This window comes from Helianthus annuus, chromosome 10 (assembly GCF_002127325.2).
Source record: "Helianthus annuus cultivar XRQ/B chromosome 10, HanXRQr2.0-SUNRISE, whole genome shotgun sequence".
NCBI lineage: Eukaryota > Viridiplantae > Streptophyta > Magnoliopsida > Asterales > Asteraceae > Helianthus > Helianthus annuus.
Window position 1 is genome coordinate 141645945 of NC_035442.2, and position 24679 is coordinate 141670623.

General features: G+C 36.6%; 2 protein-coding genes and 1 pseudogene across 2 annotated transcripts; 2 read left to right on the forward strand and 1 right to left on the reverse strand.

Moving 5' to 3' along the window:
• Positions 1-3153: 3153 nt before the first annotated feature.
• LOC110882564 lies at positions 3154-6048 on the forward strand (annotated as a pseudogene).
• Positions 6049-16670: 10622 nt separating this feature from the next.
• On the forward strand, positions 16671-21331 carry LOC110885716 (dynamin-related protein 5A). The gene is made up of 7 exons (XM_022133425.2): positions 16671-17122; positions 17630-17821; positions 17914-18549; positions 18643-18870; positions 20026-20221; positions 20291-20855; positions 20948-21331. The coding sequence occupies exons 1-7, from the start codon at positions 16766-16768 to the stop codon at positions 21132-21134; spliced, it is 2361 nt and encodes a 786-aa protein (XP_021989117.1). The 5' UTR covers positions 16671-16765; the 3' UTR covers positions 21135-21331.
• Positions 21332-21974: 643 nt separating this feature from the next.
• LOC110885715 (3-hydroxybutyryl-CoA dehydrogenase) lies at positions 21975-23961 on the reverse strand. Its single transcript, XM_022133424.2, has 3 exons — positions 23710-23961; positions 23168-23502; positions 21975-23063 (listed from the first exon to the last, which is right to left on the reverse strand). Exons 1-3 carry the CDS (start codon positions 23893-23895, stop codon positions 22703-22705), a joined length of 882 nt encoding a protein of 293 aa, XP_021989116.1. The 5' UTR covers positions 23896-23961; the 3' UTR covers positions 21975-22702.
• Between the last annotated feature and the right edge of the window lie 718 nt (positions 23962-24679).

Here is a 24679-nt window from a genome sequence, read left to right on the forward strand (position 1 = left end):
CACCAAATTTCATTTGTCCACACAAAAAGATGGTGGACCACAACTCGTTTCAGTGTTCTTTTTACTTTGAAACAAATGCCATTTATTCAAAGAGAAAGAACACTCAGACTCTTGATAATCATTGTGAACTTAAGAACATGAATCTCAACACTCAGACTCTTGATAATCATTGAGTTTTTTAGCAAGCACGACTGATGATAGATGACTTGCACTATCAGAAGAAAACTCAAACAAACCACCAAACTCGGACATCAACATCAATTGATGTCCAATTGACGAACACGAATGTGTGAAGTTGGATATATTTAAAAGTAAAAGAAAACTGAAACCATTTTGTCTGACTTTTCTTTCTCTTTGATGAAATGGGATTTGTTTCAAAGTAAAAATAAAACTAAACCCCGTTTTCCCTGATAGCAGAAGCCATTCAATTTGATGGTTCTGAACACTAAATAGACTGTCAGATCGAAATGGTCATTTATCTTAGTTTTCTTTCTCTTTAATGAAATGAGAATTGTTTCAAAGTTAAAAGAAAACTGAACCCCATTTTCCTTGATAGTAGAAGCCTTTCGATTTGATGGTTCTGAACACTATATAGACTGCCAGATCGAAACCCTAAAGAGTGAATATTAACTCAAAAAAAGGAAATCCTATCTATACGGTTGTATACCATTATACGGCCCGTATAAAGCTATATACGATCATAATTGTTTTAACATGGTGTATATGGGTCGTATAAGGTTATACGACCTGTATAGATTAATATAAACTGATAAAGGCTGCCTCCACAGACTTTGTCAGTCCATTTTATTCTATACGGGCCGTATAACCTTATACGGCCCGTATACACCATGTTAAAATAAGATTTTACCATTTGTTAATATTAACACCCTTTTTTTTTACTCTTTTGTTTGTTAGCGTAAATTTTAGTTTTTCTCTCTCTTTTTAATCAGTTTACTTTTGTACTTTTGAACTTTAATAAAATTCTCATAAACCTCTAAATTTTAAAAAAGTTACTTTTTTTAACTTTATTACAACTACAACAAGTTTATTAATAAAGTTACCAATAAAATTGGTGTTAATACCGTACCTATATCGTGACTAAGAGAACTGATACTGACCATAAAACATCGGTACCGGTATATGTATTATCAGAACCGATATTGATATTCATTTTTATGGTTTTTTATCAATATAAAACGTGAATATTTTTTTTTTTGTGTGTTACACGACCTTATTATTAGGGTTACGCCATACAACTTTTGTTTAGTGAAAGTTGTGTTGAAAAAGGAGTTGGTGTTCGAAATTAAGTACTTTGACGAACTGAACCAAATTTCAGTTTTTCATCATTTTATTTTTATAATTACTTTTCAGCATATGTTGTTTTCTTTTATAATTTCTAAAATTCGATGTTTTAGAAAAATCTGAGTATGCCTTTCGGACATGCTTTTTTTTTTTATCTATGTCTCATAATAAGCTTTACTCAAAGCTGAGTTGTAAATAGTAATGTACAAATGATAGAAGCACAAACGTACATGTCATTAACATTGTATCTCGGTTTAGTTTTCTTTTCATATAAAGTTATGTGGTTTTATCCTTAATGTTATTTGAACAATATAATATAACGCTTTATTAAATTCTCAATACGACGTTGCGAGATGCTTATTTTTATCTAGGTTTCATTAAAAGTTGATTTTTAGTTCTTACTGTGTTGAATCAGACCAATACCATCTAGTGTCCTGACAAACCAAACCAATTTCGACCAAATAACATCGGTAGTGGTATCGGTATTATCTGAAACGAGACCGGTATTTGTTTTTATGGTTTTCAATGGATGTAGGATATGTGTTGATATCATAATCTCTTTCGGTTGCAATAAGGATTGCCGGCATTGTACGAGTACTGTAGCGAACCAAACCAATAACGATTGAATGCCAACAGAGCACACGAGGTATCTCACTAGTTATGTAGAATATATAATAAATTCGATAATTAGCCTTCTAGAAGATAACATCTACTAACCATGACTCTATGAGACGGCGTGAGTGATGAGAATTTCTGTAATAATGACGTGACTAATGCAATAGTTTTTCAACAAACATTCAATTAGACGTTTGGAAAATGTCGAAATGAATGGCCCACCCCCTCAAGCACAACCTCATATCGGTTCGTCAATGCAGTTATTTATCAACTAAGTCTGCTTGTTCAATCGATTTTACGACATGTCAAATTATATGATTTAAAAATAATTTAGAAGATCTTACTATGGAATTTATTGTATATTACTATATATTATTACTACTAGTATTAAGCCCCCGCGTTGCAGCGGTGTTGTAAAACTGTGTCAAGTAGTACCAATGATATACAACTATCAGCAATCACCAACATTGGAAAAACTCGTAAAAACAAAATAAATAAAAACAGAAAAAAATAAAGCCGAGCGAAAAGCAGACGTAAAATCTTTAAATCACGCACGCTCGTTGCAGAGAAATTAAACCGAAACGTAAAACATAGAAAAAATAACTAAATCAATCCAGGACTCGCGTGTTGTGACAAACTTGTCAAATGGAGAAATATTGATGGGTTGCGACGGGCCAAACGGGAAAAAATACACGAAAAATGTTGAACCCTACACACACGTTGTGGTGCGTTGACTCGCAAAATATAGAACGAAACGAAAAACTTAGGAATGATGAAAAGTATGTTGGGCCAAAATTGAAAATTAAAAAGCGTTGGGTTAAATTGCAAAAGATGAAAAACTTTAGATTAATAGTAAAAAACAAAGAGTCTAAATTGCAAAAGAATAAAAGTTTGGGTTAGAAATGAAAAAAGAAAAAAAATCCCTATACATGAGGTACAACACCATAAATTACAAAAAAAAAAGTTAAAAATTTTATTATTTGAATTTATTAATCTATATTATTATAAAAAGGAGAAGTGATGTACAAGATTGTAATTTTACTATAAGTACAAGTTTTGAAGCAAGATATACAAGAGTGTACAAGCCTTTACAATAGAGATCTGAATTTATTTTTAAGACGCCTTAGGGCTAAAACTGAGATTTTGCAACAGGATTGAATGCAGCATTCATTGTCAGTTATAGCCACCTCTTCACTTTCTTTGTTTATGGCTATAACTGCCATAGTGGTTATTATAATGGACAGTACAATTCATTTCTCATCTTCCTACTCTCTGTATCTTATCAAATCCAAACTACGATGGTGGTGCTCCAATGGTGTGGTTGTCGGCCGTCGCGCCGGTGCTGAGATTGAGACCGTACGCAACGGTTTGTTTTCATTTCTTCCCCCCTTTTTCCTCATACATACACGTCGTTTCTGTTCGTTTACGGATCGTACGCTTCATATGTGTTCAATTTGTATGGGTTTTTGAGGACTTGTGTTTGTATTGAGCTAGGGTTTTGGTTTTGTTTATTTTTTGGATTTAATTTGGTTATTTACTGGTTAATTTGAAAGCAACTGGTGGCGATTCTTGACCAAGAAAGTGAAGAGACAGAGAGACATAAGGAGAGAAATCGAAAGAGAGAACCACGAGCAAGAGTGTGGGCAGTGACCAAACAAGGGTTCGATTAGGGCGTTCTTGTTCGATTGGGGTTCTGACCAGGTAAGATTACTGAATTCAAGTTATGTCTAGCATGATTAACTCAGTCCTCATTCTTGGTTTAATACTTGGATTCGATTATGGTTGTGGTCTCAACAAGGAGACGTTTTTAACACGATTGATTTTGATTCAACCTTTTACAATCTTCAGTTTATTTTCTTGTGATCAACGCTGCAGGTTTTGAAAGTCTTCCCCAATCCAATAACCGTGACTACAGTGCAGTTTGCTGTTGGGAGTGTCATTGTGTTTTTGATTTGGACCTTAAATCTTCACAAACGACCAAAAATTAGCGGTGCACAGGTATGTAATGGGGGATATATTTATCTCTTAATATTTTGTTTTCGATGGCGGAGCTGTTAATGTCGGTAAATACGGTCCGAATTGCACTCATGTTATTGTTGATAAGCTTGTTTATGTAAGTTAAACTTTTATTTATGTTTAGGAAGCAAAAAGTAACAGTGATAGCATAACTGTTAAAACCTACCCCCATTATCTTGCCTTTACAGCAGACTAGATCCCGGATGGCGATACTTGTTTTAAGTGTGCGTCACCCGTTTGCGAATCAGCAAACAGACAAACTTTGGGAGGCCTTAATGGTTAGTTCAACATCCATACATTCTTATTTAGGATTTTGTTATTACTGTACCCAATGTTTGAAACCCTAATTACAAAAGAACATATTAAAATTGGGCCCATTGGAACCTTTTTTGGTGTTGGAATTGATAATTGGAATTATGTTTTTAAAAAGAACTGAAATTTGTTTGAATTTTGGTTTAATCTGCTGATTTAAGTAATTGCAATAATCTGGTTTACCTCTTTTTTCTATCATTTTTCAGTAATTTATGTCTTTTTGCTTAAGAATATGATAGTTTCTCAAATCACAGTTTTTTTTTTTTACTCGTGTACAAGTGTTACCTTGATATATTAGATTTTTTGTTTTGTTGTATTTTAGTGGAACAAGGATCACTTCAAATGGCCGTCGAGACCTTCACCAAATTGCTGGGAGAATCACCATTGCACCTTGAACGAACGAGCAGATTTGCTGAACTTTTGTGTTTTTTAAACAAGTTTGACTTGTTAGAGATAAACACATACCTCAAATTAGGGGTTTTCATGTTGTAACCAACTGAAACAATCCGGCTGTTTGAGATATATATGGTTTGGCTTTGGCTCTTTAACGTTCGCCTGACAGTTTAAAACTTGGAACTGGTAATGTAAATCAAGCGGGTTGTTTAAATTTTTATTTATTTTAATTTTTTATATATATGTAATGTGTAGTCAAAACCGGAGCATGAACACCCTTAAGTCTCAGATTGACGCATTTGTAGGTAAAGGGGTTGAAATTGACACCTCTATGCTCGAGATAAGTAATACCTGAGTGGCCGAGTGTGTGAGTTTAAGTAGCGTTAATATGTACCTACTTAAAGAAGTTATGTTAATGTTTGCCATGAATATAATAATCTAATTCAAAGCTTACTAACATTCCTGCAGGTTTTTGGTTTAGAACATCGGGGTTACAGCACACATCAATGTCCCAATGCCAGTAAGAACGATGTAACTGTTGTCGTATGCCCACTCTGCGCGAAGGGGGTTCATCTAATCCCTGATCAAGACCCGAACATCACATGGGAATCACATGTCAATACGGATTGTGACCCATCAAACTATGCCAAAGTCACCAACAAAAAGAAATGCTCTGTTCGCGGTTGTAAAGAAACCTAAACTTTCTCAAATACAATCAGATGTCACGACTGCACCATTGATCACTGCCTCAAACACAGGTTTGGACCCGACCACAGCTGTCCTGGTCCTAAAAAACCCGAACCCTCTTTCCCCTTTTGGCGGGTCAAACAAGACCGACCACCAAAACGTGGGACCCATGTACCAGGGCCCGTATCATCATCAACATCTTCATCGTCAAAATGGGCTACAATTTTTTTCAAGGCGGCGTCATCTGTTAAGGCATTGGCTGAAGCTGGAATAGCGAAACGGAGTGGTCCGAGCCGTGGTCAGGGTGGGACCACCAGGACGAGCACGAGCACAGGCACGAGCAATGGTGGTCAAGTGGAGGTGTGTCCAACTTGTACTGTGAAGTTTTCTAAGATTGGAGATTTGATAGATCACGTGGAGAAAGTTCATGAGAAGAACGGTGTGATGAAAGCGACGTTAGATGTGTGCCCGAAATGTAGCAAAGGGTTTCGTGACCCGGTCTCGCTTGTGGAGCATGTCGAAAGAGAACATCGTGGTACTTTTAAAGCTTAGACTCTTAAGAGGGTTTCATGTATGTTGGGTTGTTATGCACTACATTTTTTGAAAATGTTTTCACTGATCAATTACACTTTTTTTTATGAAACAAGTCTCATTTTCATGTTGACTTATTTTTGACCCAGTTCAGTTTTGACTTAAGTTGGAGGTGTGTTTTGTGTTGACCAACGCTCTTGATTTTGGTTATGAAGTTGTGGTTTGTTCTGTGTATATGCATGTTTGTAACAGAATCATGTTAAAAAATCTGAAAACATTAACTAAATTACATTTTTAATCTTAATAGAGGATTAATGAGCTTTTATTCTTTTAAGTATTTCGGAGCCTCACAAAAAACCGCAACTATTAATAAACAGAAGGAAAATGAGTACAACACTGTAAATTGTTGACTCCGCCGCAACGCGCGGGTTCCCCACTAGTATTAAAATAAGGATAAGGATAAGGATAAAGATAAAGATAAGTGATATCTATATATTGATTATTAATATTAAAAGAAATATATTAAACAAATATAAATAAAATTTATGAGTTTGAAGAAGGGAATGTCATGTGACATTATTTGTAGTCTTTTATTAGTATTTAGATTAGATATATTACTAAACGAATTGAAATGCATAGTGATTTTAATATTATAATAATATATAGTTTTTTTAATTTTTATTATTTTAATATTATTATTACTATATATTACTAAACGAATTGAAATGAATAGTGATTTTAATATTATAATAATATATAGTTTTTTTTAATACTTTTATTATTTTAATATTATAATAATAGTTAATTTCTTTACTTTTAAACTTTAATCCTTTTTCTAATATCAGGGGTTGGGATAAGTTTGGTGTCAATCGGTATCGAACTAGTACTGGTATCGAAAATACCTAGACGGGCCTGTTCGATATCAGTACATGAAGGTAAAACCTTCACTAATACATAAAACGCCAAAAGTTGGTGCCGAATTGATATTGAAAATCTTTTGGTTCGGGAAATTCAGTGCTGCTACCCGGTACCATTTGCTCATCCCTGATCACGGTTACCGTACGAACAACGGTATCGTACAACTTTTTTTTTTTTTTTGATTTTCTTCAACTTTTAAATTTTTTCTTTTTTTAGTTTCAGGGGTAGGGATGAGCTCGGTGCCAACCGATACAGAACACTGGTTACGGTACCGGTATATGAAGGTAAAAAACAGTTGTGAACCGGTACCAGAAACGCCAAAAGTCGGTACCGAATTAGTACTTAAGATCTTTCGGTTCGGCAAATTTGGTACCGGTACCCAAAACAATTTGGTTATCTCTGACCACGTGTTTCATACGAACAACATCGTTACCATACAACTTTTTTGGTTGTTTTCTTTCGGTTATCTTTTAGTGTTTTTTTCTACATTTTCTTTTTATTCTTGTCAGCTGTTACGTTCGCAACACGCTCATAGTGATTTCGAAACACATGTAAACACATACTAAATAACAAAAGAAATTCGCCGCAACGCGACGAACTTCTTTAAACCTAGTTGAACTTTAAGCATAAATTTTATCACGATAACAAATAAATAATATGTCGAATGAGGATATATCAAAGTATAAGGTGTTAAACAAATGATATTCACTTAAAAGTTTTAAAAAAATGTCATTGTGTTTACTGATATTGGATTTTAATAATTATAACTATTCGTCGTTAGCTATCAACAGTCCCAACTTAAAAAATAACCATCAGCAGTCCCAACTATTAACATATTGGCCTTCAATGGACCCTGACTAACGTAACCCTAACGCCGTTAGTCTCCAGTCGCCGGAAAAACGTTTTTGGCCGGATAACTCAACCTTTTCGTCACAAACCTCTTTGTAACCTTATTACGGATCTTTAGGAACTTTTTTTTAGTAAAAGCCTCAATTATTAAGGTTGCCGGAAAACTTCATTTTGGCCGGAAAACTCAACTTTTTGGCCGGAAAACTCAACATTTTCATATCAAACTTCTTTGTAACCTTAGATCGGAACTTTAGGAACCTTTTTCTGGCCAAAAACGTTTTTCTGGCGATCGGATATTAACGGCGTTAGGGTTCTGCTAGTTAGGGTCCATTGGAGGCCAATATGTTAATAGTTGGTACTGCCAGTGGTTATTTTTTAAGTTGGAACTGTTGGCGGCTAACAAGGTATAGATGGAATTATTAAAATACAATATTCCTTGTGTTTATTACTATACACTGAATGACCGTTTCTATCATATGGAAGATTTCTAAGTTGCCAGTGATTAATAAGTACCATTAGCGTTGATGTCATTGGAGAAGACGAGATGTTATAGACGACTCACGTCATATGGCATCAATATATTTCTATTTATATTTAATAAAATCTGAAAAAACTAAATTCTTCAACAACTAACGACAAGGAATAATAAATCCAAAATAATGATCAATATCTAACAACAAACACCTAATAAGTTGGCGCTAATTTCTCGGATCAACAATCCAAGTTAACCAGCTTAATGTTATTGTTGATTAAGAATAGTTTCCTCCTGAATTGGTGTATAGGCTAGTGGAGATGAATATGATCGGGTGGTTTCGCTGGTGACACGATGATACTCCAGTGGTTTGTCAGTGATCCAAATTTGCCGTTCAAAAAAAAAAAAAAAAGAATAGTGATGGTCTTTGTCTTTTTGAGCATGAAAGAATATGTCTTGACAATGCACTTAATAACATTCACAATATAATGTTGTATGATTCGAGTGGGTTGTATCCTCACTCGTCACTTAGAAGTAGTTGGTACTTATGGCAACAACCTTAGCGGTAAGAACCTGGACATTACCGATGGATGACTTTGATCGGTGCGAACTAGTTACTACTGATGAGGTTCTCTGATCGATAGAAACATGGTTCCTCGAGATGGAGTGAGTTGGTGCCGACGAGTAAGTAGGATCACATCATTTCGACTAGGGGTGAGCAGAAAACCGAAATAACTGAAAAATCCGAACCGAAATAACCGAAACAAAAACTGACGGTTCGGTTTTCGGATTTTTAATAACCGAAAATTTCGGTTCGGTTTTCGGATAATCATTTTCAATAACCTATAATAACCGAACCGAACTGAACCGATAAGTTATAATATAGGTCAAATCAATATATTTTTATTTTTAAGTTGTTTAAGTGTTTAACCCATGCTGCTAAAAATTATTATTTTTTATACTTAATTGTTAAATATTTATAATAAGAATGTTAACATGTTCATTTATCATTGAAATGATTTATCCATTGTTTACAAGAAATAACAAAATTTAACATAAAAATTAAGGAATATGCCACAGAATAGTAATGAAGTTTTAGGAGTGTTCCAATTAGGTCACTGATAAAATTTATTGTTCCAATTAGATCATTCTACTTTATTTTGGTGTTCTAATGTTAGAGATTTTACCTGAATAGCAGGTCATAGTCCTACATGGTATTTATTTAACTTTTAAAAAAAAACATGATGACATGGAATAAAAAAAAGAAATATAACAAATCAAAACAAAATCAAAACCCAAAAGGATCAAATATTACAAATCGTTGAAATTTATCCTTAGTTGTTTATCTTCATTTATAACTTTTTAGATATTTTGAAAAAAATCACATTTTTTAATTTTTTTCGCATTTTTTTTAACTTTTCTACAATTTAAAAAAAAATTAAACCTATTTCGCATTTTTTTTTCTAATCCATTTGGCATTTATGTGTCATGTCAACAAATTTTTTTAAATAAAAAACTTAAATAAATGCCATATAGGATGGATGACCTTCTATTTAGGTAAAATATCTAGGATTGAAACATCAAATGAAACTTGAATAACCTAATTGGAACAAAAAAATTATGTGTGACCTAATTAGAACACTCTTGAAACTTGGTTACTATTCTACAAAGTTAACCCTAAAAATTGTGTGATTTTCAAAGTATTATAAAAGAAAACATCTTAATAAAGACTTTGGAGAAACAATTAAAATAAATTAGAATGTTAGGTTTGTGTAAACAATATTAATTAAAAAGAGTAAATATATTAATTTAAATGTAAACATTTAAGAAAAATTCTTAAACCTTGAATTATACAACTTTTAGTTTTGAATCTTACGTAATTTGTTTCAAAAACTGAAAAAACGAATCGAACCGTTGCTAAAATAGAAAAAACCGCAACCGAAATGTTTTCAAAATCTGAAAACCGAACCTTCGGTTACGGTTTCACCCAAAAACCAAACCCAATTGTGCACGCCCCTAATTTCGTCATGTCAGTCAAGTTGGTGGCAACAGGATCCGTTACTTTGCATCTGGTTCACAAAGAACAAACACAAGGTTGATGCAGACCACCAGGTCCACCCTATTTGAGGCAGATGATATGGGCTGGGCCAACTGTGGAACGTGTTTGCTGAACAAATTCACAAACTCAAGATGATTCATAGGCTTAGTGAAAGTGGGTTGTGAGTCCTTGTAGGCCGAAGTTGATCAGACCAACGGACCAACCTCTTTGAGCCTTGAGGCAATAGATATGGGATGAAACGGCTGTAGAAATATATCCTTAATTCAGGTCGTCTCAAGCTTTTTAGAGCCTCAAAGCGGATAATAAATTTAAGTTCATTTTCATTAACAAAAAGTATTTATCTTATGCACACTAAGTTTCACAAATAGATGACCATGAAAACTCAACTCTCACAAACTTGAGGTGTGGATGGCTAACGGAACATAAAGATATGTTGGTTGTGAGAATTTTGACCTGACCCGACCCGAAATTTTTAATGTTTGGTTGTGTGAAATTTGATCAACGAAAAAAGGAAACCCATATAGGAAAAAAAATCCTAGATCCGTCACTACGCACACTTGCAAGTGTTATCAGTTACTGCACATGATCTCTAATATGCATATGATGATCACACATGATTTACATATCATAATAGATATCAAACAATTTAAATATTTGTATCCTTTACCCGAACAATTTTGGTGTAGACTTCATTTAGAATAAAAATCTACGTACTCGCACTGATATTGTAGGAAGGCTCAAACACTCTACCTTTTCTCCAACACACCTTGATCACCTTATAGTTGTGAACCGAGTGCAAGCCGAGAACTGATATCTAAGGACAGGGGTGTTCACGGTTTGGTTTCAAACTGTGAAATCGCCTAAACCGGTCATCAATTTGGCTGCTTGGTTTTTTTCTTTAACTTCCGGTTGGTCGGTTTAAAATTTTTCAAACCGTTTTAGCTTTTATTATATACTTTATAACACAGGATGAGGTTCTAGAGTGAACACTAGTGTATTTGTGAACTGAGTGAACAAATCCTGACCATTGATTTACATCATCTAATCGTAACATTCACTATTGTATTTTTATCATCAAATCCTGGCCATTGATTTACACTTGTGTTTATACTTGTGTATTGATAATTAAGGGCTAGAATTAGTTCACTAGTGTTCACAATCAAGGGAGTTGTTCACAAATGAACCTAACCCTTATACTCCATGTATTTAATATCCATATTTTATATTAGGTTTAATCGAAATAAAACTATGATTATAACATACTTATAAGTTAAGTTACATATATTCTTTATGTTATTAACTGTGATTATATAGGTGATGAAAGAGATTAGTTCTTCAAAAATCATTATATATCCAACAGACTATATAATCAGTTAAAAGAATTAAGAGTTAAATGTCATTTTAGTCCTTGTGGTTTGGTCAATTATGCCAGTTTAGTTCAAAGGTTTTATTTCTTGTCTGTGGGTCCAAAAAGGTTTCACCGCTGCCATTTTAGTCCACTGGGTTAACTTCATCCATTTTTTCTGTTAACGAGAAGGGCAATTCAGTCATTTTATATGTAACTCTGTTAACTAAAAGGGCAATTCAGTCATATAAAATGACCGAATTGCCCTTATCGTTAACAGAAAAAATGAATAAAGTTAACCCAGTGGACTAAAATGGCAACGGTGAAACCTTTTTGGACCCACTGACGAAAAATAAAATATTTAGACTAAACTAACAAAATGACCCAAACCACATGGACTAAAATGACATTTAACTCAACAATTAAAGTTAAGGGTTGCTAAAAAGATATTAACTTTTTTAAATATTATTTTATTTTGTAAATTGATTATTTCATTCATTTCCTCGAACCGTACTATCAAAACCCCTTTCAAAGAAATAAACTTTGTCACAATAACAATGTAGGTCCCTCAAATGTGGTCTTTTTAAACTTTGAACCTAAGGTGTTGTTTGTTTTTTCTGCAGGAAAAGGTCTGCAGTCTGTAGACCGCATCTGCAGCAGAAGAGGTAGACCAAATGTCTGCAGTCTGCAAGGAGAAAAGGGTTTTTTTTTTTTTTTTATATACAAAAACTCTTCTAACACACACAACTCACACCACACTTCTCTCTCTCTCTCTCTGCTGATTTACCACCACCACCACAACCATCCACCACCACCTCAGACGACCAGTCTCCCTCTTCCCTCATTTTTGTTCACTAGAAACCCCAAACACACAACCAAACAACCACCTGCTCTCATCTCGCCTCTCCTCTCCGGCTCCGGCAACCGGAGTGATGCCGGTTACCGGCTTCCTTTTTGTCCTCCGACGAACACCCACTGCACCCACCTGTTTCCCCCTTCTCCCTTTCTACAACACAGTCACCGGAGAAGCTCCGGTCGTCTTCTCCGACACCGGTAACAGTGGCAGCGGCGAAATCAGAGAACATCGAGAGAGAGAACGAGAACAGAAGATGAAATTTCACAAAAAAAAACCCTAATTTCATACCTGGAGTTCTCGAGGTGGTGGGGGTGCGGCTGGAGATGTGCGGGAGACGTCGGAGTTCTCGAGGTGGTGGGGGTGCGGAGTTCTCGGCTGTGGAGTTCGACAAGGAGGTGAGTGGGGCTGCGACTGTAGCGGACGAGGTGGGGTGGGGCTGCGAAGGTGGTTGACGAGGTGGGGTGGGGCAAAGACGGTGGTGGTCGCGGTGGGGTTGGGCTGCGCCGGAGATGGAGGTGTGGGGGCGGCTGTGGTGGAGGTCGCAGATAGAAGGATTTTAGGGTTGGAGTTTGGTGTTTTGAGAAGAAGATATGTTTTAAGAAGAGGTTGGAAGACTTCGGCCAAGCTCTGTGCGAGACAGAGGTGGAGCAGATGTATTTTAATGAAACCTCTTCTAAAAATCAAACAAGCTGCAGACCCCTATGTCTGCGCGTGGTCTGCTTAGAGAAGACAAAAGAGGTTCTAAAGTACTTTTCTAAAAAAAACAAACAACACCTTATTGTTTTGATCATCTTTTTTACATTCATCAACATTTTGGTTTAAACATTCATGCCTTTTAAATTGTATTCTACCAATACAATTTAAATGAGCTTTAACATCCACTCTCGTGTATCGTTAATATAGTTTGTCCCCGATGGAATAGCATATTCAGGATCTCAACTCACAGATTTGTCTAGAGTATTATATGAACAGTCATCCTAAAAGTAAAGAGTTCAAATCCTATAAAATGCAGGTGTTGGTATTTGATAGTTAAAAAAATAGATTCAGTGGCGGATCTAGGAATTTTTTCAATGGGTTCACTTTTTTAAGTGTTTCAATTTCATATGTCCAAACATAAAAAAATTCGGGTCAGATAAGGTTCATCACATAATAAAAATACGATACAATAATGAAAGCACGTAATTAAAATAAGATGGTATTTACGAATAACGAAAACATACCTACAGTTGTTCCTTACGAGGTTCAAACCTATAGTTCTACATCCCGTCTCCACATGGTACTTGTCAAGTGAGATGCATCTTTATCGATCATTAAACATTATGGCACAAGACGAAATTAGACTCACTTTGTGGTTTGAACTGTTAAGACACGGAAATTTGTAGCTCGAACCAGTTTGATTTGTCATAGCAACATTGGTTCCTGGATCATGTTTTGACTAATATTAATGGTTTTGTAACCTTTTGTTTTGTTAAGGACTTTCACTTGGTACCAAAAGCCGTAAATGTTTGTTATAATATGTTTCATCAAAAGTTAAACTTGTATTGAACATCTTCTAGGTTAATCATAACCTTCATTCATTTCATCAAAATTTATTTATAAATTTCAGATTCGTCTCATATATGATATATAGAATGGTTCGTTAGGAAGAGTTGACCCTAGAATTAGATCATTTGAGTACTTTTGGCTAAGCTTGATTTCACCCTGACTCCTTTGTGTGCCTTCATGGTGCAGGGCTGGAGCCCGGCTCAATGAGAACTCAAGATCAATTTGACCTCGACTCAAAAAGATTGACTATCTATGTTAAAAGTATTTTCAATACAAATTATATTTCATAGCATAATTCATTTCAAATCAAAAGACACAAGAAAATTGACTTCAAACTGAACACCATTTAGATATTCATTTCTGGTAGAGCTGGCAAACGGGTCGGGTTGGGTCGGGTCGGGTCATGGGTCAAAACGGGTTCGGGTCAAAATGGGTTCGGGTCAAAACGGGTCAATTAAAAAATGGGTTGTTTTGGTTCGGGTCAAAACGGGTTCGGGCCGAAATGGGTTCGGGTCGAAACGGGTTCGGGTCGAAACGGGTTTCGGGTCGGAACGGGTTTCGGGTCGGGTTGGTTTAAAATGTTTTTTTTTTAAAAGAGATTGTATATCAAGGGGCAATTTTGTTCGTTTTTTAAAGAGATTATACATCAAGGGGCAATTTTGTTCGGTTCGAAACGATACTGGTCGAAACGGCACGGGTCGAAATGGTTCGCGTCGAAACGGCACGCGTCGAAACGGCACGCGTCGAAACGGCTCGCGTCGAAACGGCACGCGTCGAAACGGTTCGCGTCGAAACGGTTCGGTTCAAAACGGTACTGGTTGAAACGCCACGGGTCGAAACGGTTCGATTCAAAACGATATTGCTCGAAACGGTACGGGTTGAAACGATACTGCTTAAACCCACATCCCACGTGGACAATCACAACCCAACCCACGTCCCCATACCCATGCTTATAGCCTAAGCCATGGTGAAAATTATGACAAATTACATAAAAGTAACTGTAACGTATTAATCGTTGCATAATAATTTTTGTGAGTTGAAAACTACAAAAGAACGAATAAGACAATGTGTGTACGTATTTGATTTTATATTTTTGCCTTTGTGCATGTGCAGACTAAACATATCGTTTTCTATATAAACATTCGGTTCCTACTTTTTTTTGAAGATGGTTCAATTCTAAAAAGTTCTGGTCGAAACGGTTCGATTCGAAACGGTACTGGTTGAAACGGTACAGGTCGAAACGGTTCGATTCAAAACGGTACTGGGCGAAACGATACGGGTCAAACTGTTCGCGTAGAAACAGTTTGCGTCGAAAGGGTACGCGTCGAAACGGTACGAGTCGAAGCGATTCGCATCGAAACGATTCGCGTGGAAACGGTACGCGTCATAACGGTACGGGTCGAAACGGTACGAAACTTGTCCCGACCCGAAACTCGTCTCGTGCGGAAACTCGTGTCGGCCCAAAACCCGTTGCGATCCGAAACCGTCCCGTGCAGAAACCCGTGTGGGCCCGAAACCCGACCCGAACCGACCCCGTTCCGATCCAAAACCTGCGTCGTGCCGAAACCCGTCTCGGCCCGAAACTCAATTTGAATTGAACCCGTTCCGATCCAAAACCCATTTCGTTTCGTTCCGTAAACCATCTCGTGCGAATACTTGTGCCGGCTCGAAACCCATTCCGATCCGAAACCTACCCTTGTTCTTTAAGACACTAACCCACATCGACCCATTTCTTTAATGTTGTCGACCCGCTTTGACCCGAAAATAACAAGATGGAATTTCAAGTGACCCATTGTGACCCATTTAGTTAAAATATCTTACCCAAACCAACCCATATAATTTTAAAAGCAACCCAAAATGACCCACTTGGAAGACTTTGGGTCAAGATTGCCTCCTCTAATTTCTGGCGATAATGAAAGCCAATAATAAGTGTAATGTATTTATATGTGTGCCCATAAAGATAAACCTAACATATTGAATCTTAAAATCAACAAATTAAAACATAAAATCAGAGGACGTTGTGTTTTTAATTCCTAAATTCGTTTTTAAGGGGGGAAAAGGGAAAAGGAAAACAAAAAAAAAAAAAAAGAAACAAAATGCACAGACTAGAATCGAACTTGGAACCTCAAACTTATACACCACATGCCTTGCCAGTGGAGCAACAAACAAAACTAGTTATAGGTTCCCTTATAAAAAACTAAAGAGTTCCTTCAGAATTTTCTATATGCTTTTACACTATAAATTACAAACAGAACGGGTTCCTGGGAACCCCCTATTTGACTCTAGATCCGCCTCTGAATAGATTAGAAGATTCTTAGTTTGTTGTTAAAGAAAAGAGTTAATTACTGTTTTCGTTCCTGTAGTTTGTCAAAAATCACTATTTCAGTCCATTAGTTTAAAAATTGCGATTTCAGTCCCTGTGGTTTCATTTCCGTAACCATTTCAGTCCCTGTGGTTTCACTTTCGTAACCATTTCAATCCATTATTCTGTTAAGTACATGGACTGAAATGGTTACGAGGTGGACTGAAATGGTTACGAAAGTGAAACAACAGGGACTGAAATCGTAATTTTTAAACTAATGGGCTGAAATAGTGATTTTTGACAAACCACAGGGACGAAAACAGTAATTAACTCTAAAGAAAAACAAAAAGAATACCAGAAAAAGAAAACACGATAAATATTTTTATGAGACAAATATTTTGTATAAAAATTTAGACCAATCATCCCCAATTTTTTTAACAGATATATTTTTACCAAAACGGTTGGTTCCTCCATAACTGCCACCGCCTTTTTTCAAACTAACTCTCTCTCTCTCTCTCTCTCTCTACTCTCTCTCTCTCTCTCTGCAACTCGCTCAACCTACAATGGCGGCCTCCGTCGCCTTCATGAAACCACCAGCTGCATACACAACCAACGATACATTTTCATCTTCTTCTCCGGTGTCAACAAACCACCACGAAACCACTGACTCTTCTTCTTTCTCCAAGTCCCGATTCGAAGCCTACAACCGCCTTCAGTCTGCCGTCGTCGCATTCGGAGAAAAGCTTCCTATTCCTGAGATCGTTGCACTCGGAGGTCAATCGGACGGTAAAAGCTCGCTTCTAGAAGCTCTTCTTGGTTTCCGATTCAATGTACGCGAGGTCGAAATGGGCACCCGCCGCCCACTCATACTCCAGATGGTCCATGATCCTACCGCTCTTGATCCTCGGTGCCGGTTTCAGGTCAATTGTTCTTTTACTTGCTCATATTCGTTTGAATTTGTTGCTGTTTAGTTAGGGTTTATAGTTCCTGAATGTTATTGATCATTTAGAGAATGTGTAGTTAGGGTTTGGATTTAGAAGAAATATGATCAGGATCAGCATTTTTGTGTGATTATTGCTCATATTTGGATATTATTCTGTTAGTGTAAAAAGAGTTTCAAATTTGGAATATAACAAGAGTTTTAGTTGTTTCATTTTTGTGTATACATGACCATTGAATCATATAGATTTGATTTTGTTGCTTAGTTAGGGTTTAGTATTGTAATTTGAAAGTATAGACCACGCTACGGTTATTTGTGTCTACTGCTCATGTTTGAATACTATTACGTTAGCGTTAAACGAGTTTCAGTTGGTAAGAAATTAACCACCGCACAATGCATTAAGCTTGTTGTGTTGACCTTCAAACAAGAGTTTTAGTTGTTTCTTTTGTGTGTATGAGTGATACTGAAGTTTGAAATAACGTGTCAGGAGGAAGATTCTGAAGAATATGGCAGGCCTATTGTGTTATCAGCAGAAATTGCAGATACCATCAAATCAAGAACTGAGGCACTCTTAAAGCAGACTAAAACTGCTGTCTCTTCTAAACCGATTGTGATGAGAGCCGAGTATGCCCATTGTCCCAATCTCACCATTATCGACACTCCGGGATTTGTTCTCAAGGTAACTTATACAAAACTTTACTATGCTTTTGAGAAAAGGAGCATGTGTATCCAAACATAGTTATAATTCATAATAATAACCACATTTGGTAGGCGAAAAAGGGCGAACCAGAAAGCACACCAGAAGAAATTCTCTCAATGGTGATATCGTTAGCTAGCCCACCTAATCGCATCCTTTTATTCCTTCAACAAAGTAGCGTGGAGTGGTGCTCGTCTTTGTGGCTGGATGCCATTCGTAACATTGATCCAACCTTTCGAAGAACATTAATTGTCGTCTCCAAGTTTGATAACCGACTCAAGGAATTTACTGAACGATGGGAGGTGGATCGATACTTGAGTGCAAGTGGTTACCTTGGAGAGAAAACACACCCGTTCTTCGTGGCCCTACCTAAAGAACGAACTGAAGTTTCAAACGATGAATTTAGGAAGCAAATATCTCAAGTGGATTCAGATGTTTTACGCCACCTGAAAGAAAACGTCAAAGGCGGATATGATGAAGAAACATACAAATCCCACATAGGTTTTGGTCGTCTGAGAGATTATTTGGAATCCGAGCTTCAAAAGAAATACAAAGAAGCTACACCCGCAACGTTAGCTTTGCTTGAGCAACGTTGCAGTGAAGTGACTGCTCAATTAAACATCCTGGACTCCAAAATACAAGCAACTTCTGATGTGGCTCACCTCAGACGATCTTCAATGTCGTTTGCATCCTCCATCTGCAACCATGTGGTATGAATTCATTCATTCATTCATTAATTCGTAACTACCAGAACAACGGTTTAGTATGTTCAACTAACGAGATCGTTGTTTGAAATACTGCAGGGAGCATTGTTAGACGGAGCGGCAGATCCTGACCCCGAGCAATGGGGGAAAACAACCGAAGAAGAAAAATCAGAATGTGGTATGGGGAGTTGGCCCGGAGTAATTTCTAATATAAAACCGCCGAATTCCACCATGCGCCTTTACGGTGGTGCTGCTTTTGAAAGAGTTATGCATGAATTTAGATTGGCTGCTTATTCCGTTGAATGCCCTACTGTTTCAAGGCAGAAGGTAGAATCATAAATGCACTTGAAATATAATAAAGTAAAATGCCATTTTCGTCCCTGAGGTTTGGTCAGTTTTGCGACTTCCGTCCAAATGCTTGTTTTTTTGCATCTAGATCCAAAAGGTTTGAAATCTTTCCATTTTCATCCGGGTCGTTAACTCCATCCATTTTTCTCCGTTAAGCCGGGGGAAATATCCCTGACAAGAAAAATGGATGGAGTTAATAAGCCGGATGAAAATGGCAAGATTTCAAATCTTTTGGTTCCAGATGTTGTGAAAAAACAAACCTTTGGACCATAGTCACATAATTCGCTAGGTTACCCACGATCTACGATCCAATTCGCACGATCCCATTCGCGGTACGTTCGCGATCCCGGATCGACCTGGATCGCGATTTCGATGTTGAAATTGGCGTTCCCACCTACGGAATTAAATCGTATTACATGGTATTGGGATCGCGATCTTCCATAATTCGAGACACGTATGAAAATCCGTTGGAACATCGAACCGAACCAGAATTGGAAAGTTGGCCGCATGTCCTTGCCCAAGATGCAGCCATGAACCGCTTTTGTTGTTGCCGGAATATTCCCAGGAGCAACGGAAGCTCTGGCTGAACTTAATCTCTCTGATGGAAGATGGAGATGAGAAGGGAGAAAGAATGTACAGAGCGGCGCTCTCATCATCGTTCTATTTTTTAGGGTTTTAAATCAACTTACTTTTTTATCACTTTACACCCTCTAGTTTCCTTTATTATACTTTTAGAACTAATTTATAACAAAGAGTTTAGTAAAAAGTTGCTATTTCTCCATTAACTCCCTTTATCTTGAATAGTTTATGTTTAGTCCTTTAACATATAAATTTATAAAAATAGCACGTAGTTTAACCAGTACCGTACATCGTACCACATTATATGGTACATCGTACCGGATCGATCCGAAATGAGCCTACCCCTCATCGTACCGAATTTTAGGGACCTAGCGAATTGCGATCCCGTTCCACGTTCCCGTACCGGAGCGAACCGCGATCCATGTGACTATGCTTTGGACGAAAGTCGCAAAACTGGCCAAACCTCAGGGACGAAAATGGCATTTTACTCTATAAGATATGAAAATTATTATTTGTTGGGCTATAAACAAGTCGAGTGACTTATCGTTTTGACAGATGACAAATATAATACTTGCACATACTGGAAGAGGAGGTGGAACGAGAATCGCAGAGGCTGCTGCAGAGATCGCGCGTGCGGGTGCCAGATCATGGCTTGCACCGCTTCTTGATATTGCGTGTGAACGACTTGCTTTTGTGTTAAGAAACCTGTTTGATCTTGCCATGGAGAGGAATCAAGAACTTCTCCTTGATTGTAAGAACTTTAATATTATTGTATGAATATAATTGAACAAAAATACAAATTTTGTGGTTTAATTGACAGGTGGGAAGAAAACTGGGGATATGGATGGGTATGTCGGTTTTCATGCTGCGTTAAGGCGTTCTTACAATTGTTTCATACAAGATCTTGCAAAACAATGCAAGCAACTCGTTCGACAACACTTGGATTCGATCACAAGCCCGTATTCTCAAGTGTGCTATGAGACTGATCTCTTGTATGGGCCAGGCCCAAACTCGACTTTTGGTTACCAGACATCATGCCTTGAGTTATCAGATCAAGAAAACATACCTCCAGTAAATAACAATAATAATAATAATAATAATAATAATAATAGTAAGAAGGATCAAGAAGCAACAACCTATGAGCTCCTAAAAGCAGCAGCAAACGAACATGGAAATTTGATTGAAGATGGAGCAAGAAAACGCCATCCCAGAATACTAGGTGAAAACAAAATGTTGGGCAATGTGGCTAGTCAAAACGGTTTGCAACAAGGATCAACCCACAATGAGATATGCTCATTAGCCGCCCAACATTTTGCACGTATGCGTGAAGTTTTGGTTGAACGGAGTGTAACTGCAGCTTTGAATTCAGGATTTCTATTACCATGGTATCGATATTTTATTATGACATTTTTTTTCCTCTTAAAACCAAACCGACTCAGATAGATGTTGAAACTTACATATTATATTTGTGTTTTAGCCGTGAACGTCTTCTGGTAGCATTGGGACTGGACTTATTTGGTGTAAGAGATGATAAATTCATGGATATGTTTGTTGCACCTGGAGCAATTGAAATTCTTCAGAATGAAAGGGAGTCTCTTCGGAAGCGCCAGAAGATATTAGATTCTTGTTTGGCTGAGTTTAAGTCGGTAGCAATATCCCTTTAATGAGAGGAATTGCTTTTATCTTGTGAGCAAATGAGTATTTGGTTCATCTTCCAAACATATCTTGACTCTCCTATGTGATCATTCATGTACGATTTTGTGCGAAATTACATACATATCCTGACCGATTTTCCTGGGAGATATTGATATTGGTTTCATCTCGTGAGCAAATGAATAATACATACATTTCTTGATTCTCCTGTTTGTGTTTCATATATAATAGTTTGTTTTCTGCTTGTGGATAAGTTACTCTTGTTCTTTGATTTCTTGAGCTATACATGCAATGTAAATACTTGTTTCGGTTTAGAAGATTAAAAACCGACAATGACAATTTGACCTATAAACAATCAAAACCGGATTGTAAACGCCCTTAGCATTGAAGGTGTCTAATCTAAGTTGAGAACCTTGGACTATGACTTTAGGCTTTAACATGCACAAATTGCTTTGGATGGCATTTTTGTTTACTGTTTGTGAATTACATGTTTTATTTTTTAAATAAAACCAAAATTATGCAAGGGTTTAAAAGGTCAATTATAGTTTGCTGAATATAAGAAAAATGTATCAACTTTTACATAGCTATACCATTTTTCTTCCACAAAAGGTTAAAACCCATAATTGCACTTTTAATAATTTCAACTCCCTTTTACGGCAGAAATTATGGGCATCTTTTGACTATGTCATAAAGAGTCCAAGAAGCTTTAAAAGAGCAAAAGGTACATGTTCCTCTTGGAAAAACAAATCAGATGAAAACCAGTAGCAAAAAAATCTAAACCACAAGCAATTGAGATCAAGAATTCAGTAATGTACAACATTATCTTGATGGATTATGAATGCACAACACAATCAACAACAAAACAAGAATCTTTAATTCAGAACATAAACCAAAGAGATCCAGAAACCTATTTTATAACAGGGAATCTAGAACCAGCTAAATTAACATTTATTTGATTATTGTGAAACCAAAGATCATCAGTACATAACACATTTGCTAATAGCAATACCAAATTACCAAAATCATATTTCAAGAAAATGCAGCACAAATCTGTATGCTTTAAATCATTCACTCTGTTTTCTTCTCATCCTTGCCTTCTTTCTCCTTTGGTTTCCCCTTTTTTGGCTTCATAAAGCAGAAACAAGAACAACAAGGACACTGAAACAAGAACTTCATCTCTCTCTCTCTCTCTCCTTCACACACACACACACACCTCTCTAGCTAATTCTCAAAGTTTCCAGATGAGGGACTTATTTAACATAAGCTTTTACCTAACTTTACATTACAAATGCCCTTTTATAATTTAAAAAATATGTAGCTCAATTATAGGATTCCAATTCAATCCCTTTCAGAGTCAAAGTGGGGATAACAAAAATTACCCACAGCCTGTTCCTCACTTACTTGTGGGGTCATTCTTTTGGCCACTTAAATACAAAATTAAAAGGGCTTTTAAGGGACTTTCATTAATAACACCATCAAGTGTATTAAAGAACCTTATTTCTCACATTAGTCTTACAATAACAAGTTTAAAACTCATACTATAACACATACTATTACAACAGTTGTTCTCATAAGACGTTTAAAGACGAGATGACTGTTTGGGTGATTTAACATAACTGTAAACTCCAATACCTCGTTTTCTGCCAAGCCGACCCGCATCGACATACTGCACCAGAAGAGGGCAGGGCGCGTATTTAACATCCCCTAGCCCAGAATGTAGAACTTTCAAAATGGACAAACATACATCAAGCCCGATAAAGTCTGCAAGCTCTAGAGGGCCCATCGGTTGATTAGTCCCTAACTTCATCCCTGCATCAATATCTTCCTTCGTTGCGACCCCCGTATACAGTGCGTGAAAAGCTTCGTTAATCATTGGCATTAGTATCCGGTTCACAATGAACCCCGCATAATCCCGTGAACAAACAACCGTCTTGCCAAACCTGTAATATTTTAAGTTTTAAACACACAACAGTAAAATCATGTCGAAAATATAATTCTAGAAGACACATTTGACAGTAAGCAGTAAACAGCAAACAGTTAAGACCTCTCTGCTAAAGTTTTCGTAGCGGTGAACGTTTCATCCGACGTATCCGCACCGCGGATTATCTCAACAAGTTTCATGATTGGAGGGGGGTTCATGAAATGCATACCGATCACCTGCTGTGGTCGTTTTGTCGCAGTTGCAAGACGAGTAATGGAGATAGAACTCGTATTGGACGCCAAAATGGCGGACCCTTTGACGATTTTATCTAGTTCTGCAAACAGTTTCTTCTTCACATCCTCAGATTCTACAATGGCTTCTATTACAATATCTGCATATCGAAGATCTTCGAGATTCGAAGTATATTTTAGACGCTCTAGAGCCTTAATTCCTACCTCCTGTCAAGTAAATATTGTATAATCTATCAGTTAACAGGCATCTTAATCCATATATCATATATTAATATTCTAATTTATAACAACTTTTTATAAAACTAAAATAATCAATATGAACAGATTGATTCCAAAGATCTAAAGACAAACCCTAATTGTAATAATTGTCAATAGATTGGGGATTTATGGGTTTAAAGACAGGTTGAGTGAAACCTTGGAGAGTTGACCTTTGTTGACAAAACGTTGAACGGAGTTAGAGATAGAACCCTTGGCGCCGTGGAGAGCTCCGGCATCTTTATCGAGGAGCCAGACATCGGAACCGGCAACCGCCGCAAGTTGAGCTATGCCGGAGCCCATCTGGCCGGCGCCGATCACTGCAACAACCTTGAATTCCGCCATGAAGTCACTGTTGAATTCCGATTTTATCACTTGGCGCACGGCTGTCTGTTTATTTTTGGAACAGTCGTGAATTATATTTTATAATGCGACATGCAGTGACAAGCTTGACTCGAATTACGGGTCCAACACGTATGTATCAAAAAATTTCTATAAAACCAGGGTTGAAAACGTATATATCCAAAAATTTTTATACGAAAACTACATATATAACACTACTGGACGAAAAGTTCGAAGGATTATACTTCGCCCCTTACGACATGTAACATCATTGGGTCCATTTAATTGTAGTCGGTGGATATTTGGACCAAAAATGTGACTCTAATAGCATTTAAATTTCATGGAATTGCTATATATTGCTGGTGAGTAGTTTCTTTACGTTTGTTTATTTAATCATTCTATACTAATAAATAAAAATCCTTTTTGGACACGTGTCATTCTCTGGTAATTTCTCACCCTTAGTTTTTTATTTATCTCTTTATTAAATAATAATAATATTAAACATCAATTTAACTAAATTTATTTATCTCTTTTGTTTAAATGATTTCTTTTTTAACTCTAAAGTTTAAATCTTTGGCATTTTAAGTCTAAAGTTTCGATCTTTGGTATTTTAACCCATTTGATTAATTTGATTTTTCACTTCTAACTCAAAAGTTTTCATCTTTTGCAATTTAACCCCTTTAATTTTTTTTACTTTCAACCCAAAACTTTTCATCTTTTGCAATTTAATCTCAACATTTTTTTTTTACTTTTTAACTCTAAAGTTTCAATCTTTGGCATTTTAAGT